Source organism: Anoplopoma fimbria, chromosome 2 (assembly GCF_027596085.1).
Source record: "Anoplopoma fimbria isolate UVic2021 breed Golden Eagle Sablefish chromosome 2, Afim_UVic_2022, whole genome shotgun sequence".
NCBI classification, from domain to species: Eukaryota; Metazoa; Chordata; class Actinopteri; order Perciformes; family Anoplopomatidae; genus Anoplopoma; species Anoplopoma fimbria.
The window spans coordinates 32266129-32271128 of NC_072450.1; the positions used below are offsets into that span (position 1 = coordinate 32266129).

The 5000-nt window shown below is 39.3% G+C and overlaps 1 protein-coding gene across 1 annotated transcript in view; it reads right to left on the minus strand.

Annotated features, from left to right (window-relative positions):
- Nucleotides 1-5000, minus strand: part of arnt2 (aryl-hydrocarbon receptor nuclear translocator 2) — a 58155-nt gene that overhangs the window by 14925 nt on the left and 38230 nt on the right. Inside the window, 2 exon segments of the mRNA XM_054618178.1 lie at nucleotides 884-1035; nucleotides 2984-3058. Coding sequence (XP_054474153.1) covers nucleotides 884-1035; nucleotides 2984-3058 — 227 coding nt within the window.

Consider the following 5000-nt stretch of genomic DNA (forward strand, 5'->3'; position numbering starts at 1 on the left):
GTTTTGCTATCAAAAGACTAGATAGGCCAAATGATATCAATAAAATAGACAATTTCTTATATTCTTAATATTAGTCATATTTAGTATATTTAATCATGTTCCAAAGCCATTCTTGAAATACATACTTGGAAAATGATGTATGTATTTTTAGCTCTCGTCTTAATATCTTGTGATTTTGACACTATTGCTCATTCCCATATGTTTCCATAAAACTGAGAACTATACGCTGTTGCGCTTGAAGCATGAGTTTGTTTGCACCTGGTGAACAACATGGAAAATAAATACGAGTTCATTTCCCTGGCAATTACCCCTGTTGCCTTGAACAGACTGGTGCTGAAGGCACTCTATGAACATGGCATGGTCCAAATGACTAAAACACTGGCTGAATGCCTTTCTCCAACAATATGTCACGTTTTTTTAAACCGAGTAATGATCATCTTGTGAATAAAACATCTTGACTGAGTCTATATAGTTTAGTTTCGCTGTGTTCACCTTATCAGTAACAAAGCAACAGGAAACAAGAGGAGCTGCCAATCAAACTTAGTGTACAGTAAGTTTGATTGGCTTTTTTTTTTTTAATAATATTGTAATATATAATATTATAATATTTAATAATATTGTTTCTCAAACAATGTCTTTAAATAATGAAAAATATGGTCTTTTTTTTTTTTTTTAGAAATGTTACCTTATCTGCCTGATAGGTCATATTTGTTTCTATACTACTTAAATCTGACATTTTGTCAACTCCTCTTTCCCCCCCTCCTCTTTAGCTGATTTAAATGCTGTGTGTGTGTGTGTGTGTGTGTGTGTGTGTGTGTGTGTGTGTGTGTGTGTGTGTGTGTGTGTGTGTGTGTGTGTGTGCGTGTGTGTGTGAGGGACTTACTTGACGTTGGTGTTGGTGCAGATGATGTACTCGATCTCATCAGAGTACGGGTTCTGGAAGGTGAAGCTGCTGGTTCGGATCAGCATCCACTCCCTGTTCTTCATTCGGAAACGATACATCACAGACAGAACCTGACCCTTCAACTTCACCACCTGCAGAGGGAGGAACACCACTGATTCATACGTCTCTTTTTTAAAAACACGCGTTTAACTATCCAGGCTGGGTCTGGAGATGAAAAAAGAGAAGCGGCAACAACGTGATAACAATTTTTTTTTCCAGATTTGAAGTTGAACCATTTACAGTGTGGTCCCCTCAGAGTGAAGAGTTTCATCAAGAGAGTGAAGCATTCGGTTAGCTCCGATGTAATCAAGTCAACACCGCACTGTTTAAGCAGAGATGCCTTCTATGTAAGCCAAGAACGTAAGGGGAACTCATTTATTCCATTTCAGTTTGACAACACAAACACTTCCAGAATGTGCTAGAATGCAATAACTCTTGTTTCTAGGTTGGGAGTTGAGCCGTCATATAGAAGTGCTCCCTGCTGTATTATGTTCTCCCTGTGGCTCCTCTGAACCAACAACTCATGTCAGTCTGAGTAATGAAAGCACTGCACTTATTCCCGATATGAAATGGATCTGAAATGACTATGAAGCTGATCACAGATATAGAGAATTTTTCAATCCACACAGAGGGCAGAGACCACAGAACAGATAGGGAGGATGAGGAGGAGGAGGAGGAGGAGGAGGAGGAGGAGGAGGAGGAGGAGGGAGAGGAAGGGGAATGGGCCTCTGGTTAAGATTATCTAAGGACAGTACAGGTAGAATGATGCTTGTTTTGCAGACGAATATGGAGATTGGGGTCTAATAAACCAGATAAATCCTAAAATGACTCACTTAATCAAGTTGTTAGTATAACACAACGTTACGTGACATGTAACAGAATTGCCGTTGACTCACTTATGATCAGAGTCAACTCTATAGGGGATGGAGAACGCTGAATGCTTGTTACATAAGCATACAGAATAATCAGCGGTTTGCATCGGTCTAGCCGGCCAACCGCTGCCTCTTCTCCTTGGTAGACGGCTCCGCCTGGGCGTACAGAACTAGGGTTACACTACCGTAACCGTATTATGAAGTATAAGAAAACGCATTGCGTTTGTCATTGAGCTTGACGCCGGCTGCTATCCATCACCCAAAAATGTGTCTACAAAGCAAGACAAAGGCCATTTTGTGGCAGCGGATCGGTTCGAATGGAGTAATGGAACAGTGAGGAGCTGCCACAGTGAGCTGTTAGTCGAGCTGCAGGCAACATGCTGCACACCTAACAACTTTTTGATTATTCTGTCATTAGTTAGGCTGAGATCATACACCAACAGCCAACAATTAGTGATAACAGATCTGAACAGAATCTCTGAATTGAGTCATTTTAACTTTCACTACTTTTGTTGGAAGCTTAACCTATTTAGATTCAATAAGGGATTTGATACCGGATCCAGTTTTGACCTTCAGTAGTGCAGTGCCTGTTGGAACCGGCCTATTGGTTGGGCTACGATATTCCTGCTTGCAGTTTTCTCAAGACCTGCTCATAAAATCCAGCTCACACTCATCACTGTTCTTTTCGTTGGATCCTGAACGATACACCTGCCTTCAAATTATGATATTCAACCTGTTGAGGGTTTTTAAATTCCTTTCTTCTATTGAGAGTGCTGCGAAATGTGACTTTCTCATATCGGTGATCATAGAATTTAAAGAACTCTTTCAACATTTAGCTGTACTCGAACCCTTTTTCATGTGCTTGAGGACGAGCATTTAGAACTTCTGGGCCAGAGTTATATACCCTTTTTCTCCATGTGGCCCCTGGGATAAGAAACACCCTTTACTTGAACATTTATTCAAATGCTTTTCATCTTTTTGTGAGGCACTTTGTGACCCTGGTTTTTGAAAAGTGCTATACAACTTTGAATTACTAAATAAACTACTTTGGCTAGTTTTTCCTTTCTCATCCTATTTTTAACTAGTTTCCACCAAATGATCTACCAATGATAAAAAAAAAAAAAAAAGAAACCCTTAGTTCCAGTGAACAGCTACAGTCCCGTCCTACCTGTTGAAAACTTTCTCTCAAGTGACTCTGGTCCTCAGGATGGCAGAACTCCAGAATATCTTTCCCCAGCAAGTCCTACAAGACAGGATAAAAGTCAGTAAACAGGAGTTTATTCTCATTCAATATTTTGTAAAGCAAATAAATACACATACAAACAGGTGTGAAATTAAGAATGTCATCAAAGCACAGGCTTGTACAGAGGACATGCTTAATAACTCCTGAAGCAGGGATACAACTGTAGCCATACATTAGTGGTGATAACAAGTGATGCTGCATTGTTTCTGATTTTTTTTTTTATCTGAATGTCTTTTTAGGCTGAATTAACCGCCATGAGATCCAACTCGGTGTTTCTATACGTTTCTCTGATTTTGAAACTTAATGAAACATTCATCAAGATATCAAATGCAGATCAGTTGAGGTGAGAAAGTGATTCAAAAACTGAGTGCAAAACAGTTGGTTAAATGCCAGATGTCTTCATTGGAAAAGTAAGATAAATGTGTTGCGGTAAATGACAAGAAAGCGTCTGCAGGAATACAATAACAATAAGCATCTTTTTCCAAACAGAACGTATTTGTTTTGAATAGTAATGGAACTCTGTGATTCAGTGATTTCCTCTGAGTAGGTTCTTGTTGAGTAAAGGGAGAAGCAAAACAAGGCAGAGGCTGACTGGCCACAGGAATGTGTTTCACATACCAGTGCAGGCAGCAAATGTTTCTCATCGTGGTCTGCTTATTTCCACTGTCAAACAGGAACATAACTGATCATGCTAAATCATGGAATGTGTTCCTAATGCAGAACAGGAATAACACATCTAAGGCTGTGTCGTGACTATGGTAATGCAACGGAGCCTTAGTGACCGTGTCAGTTAGAGGTGTTAGGAGCTCCAATATGAACACTTTGAAACGGGCATGAAGGAGAGCAAAACACTTTTCTCATATATGTATATATTTTTGGTCTAAGCAGCATTAAACGAAAACTATTCACTCATTTCATCGTCAAAAGATTTACTATAATTATAAAATTGAAAAAAGAAATCCCGACACCTGGTAGCTCATATGGTAAAGTCAACAACATGCATATCTGTACAGTAATAATTCCATCAATACAACAGTCATGTCAAAACTCAGCACTCTGCTGCTCTCAGGCATTTGTTCTCACAGAAATATGATTTGAATTCACTAATTCATTCCTAACGATCCTACTTAGCTGTTCATTCAATCACTGCTATTGAAACAATTCTTATCCAATGAAACAATTTTCAGCCAGTGAAACCGTTCTCATCAGCCAATGAAACCATTCTTAGCCAATGAAACGCTTCTCATCATCCAATGAAACGCTTCTCATCATCCAATGAAACGCTTCTCATCATCCAATGAAACCATTCTCATCAGCCAATGAAACGCTTCTCATCATCCAATGAAACGCTTCTCATCAGCCAATGAAACGTTTCTCATCATCCAATGAAACGCTTCTCATCATCCAATGAAACCATTCTCATTAGCCAATGAAACGCTTCTCATCAGCCAATGAAACGCTTTTCATCCAATGAAACCATTCTTAGCCAATGAAACGCTTCTCATCCAATGAAACCATTCTTAGCCAATGAAACCATTCTCATCATCCAATGAAACCATTCTCATCAGCCAATGAAACCATTCTCCTAATCCAATGAAACGCTTCTCATCAGCCAATGAAACCATTCTCAGCCAATGAAACCATTCTCATCAGCCAATGAAACCATTCTCATCATCCAATGAAACCATTCTCATCATCCAATGAAACGCTTCTCATCAGCCAATGAAACGCTTCTCATCCAATGAAACCATTCTCATCATCCAATGAAACCATTCTCATCATCCAATGAAACGCTTCTCATCCAATGAAACCATTCTTAGCCAATGAAACCATTCTCATCATCCAATGAAACCATTCTCATAATCCAATGAAACGCTTCTCATCAGCCAATGAAACGCTTCTCAGCCAGTGAAACCATTCTTAGCCAATGAAACGCTTCTCA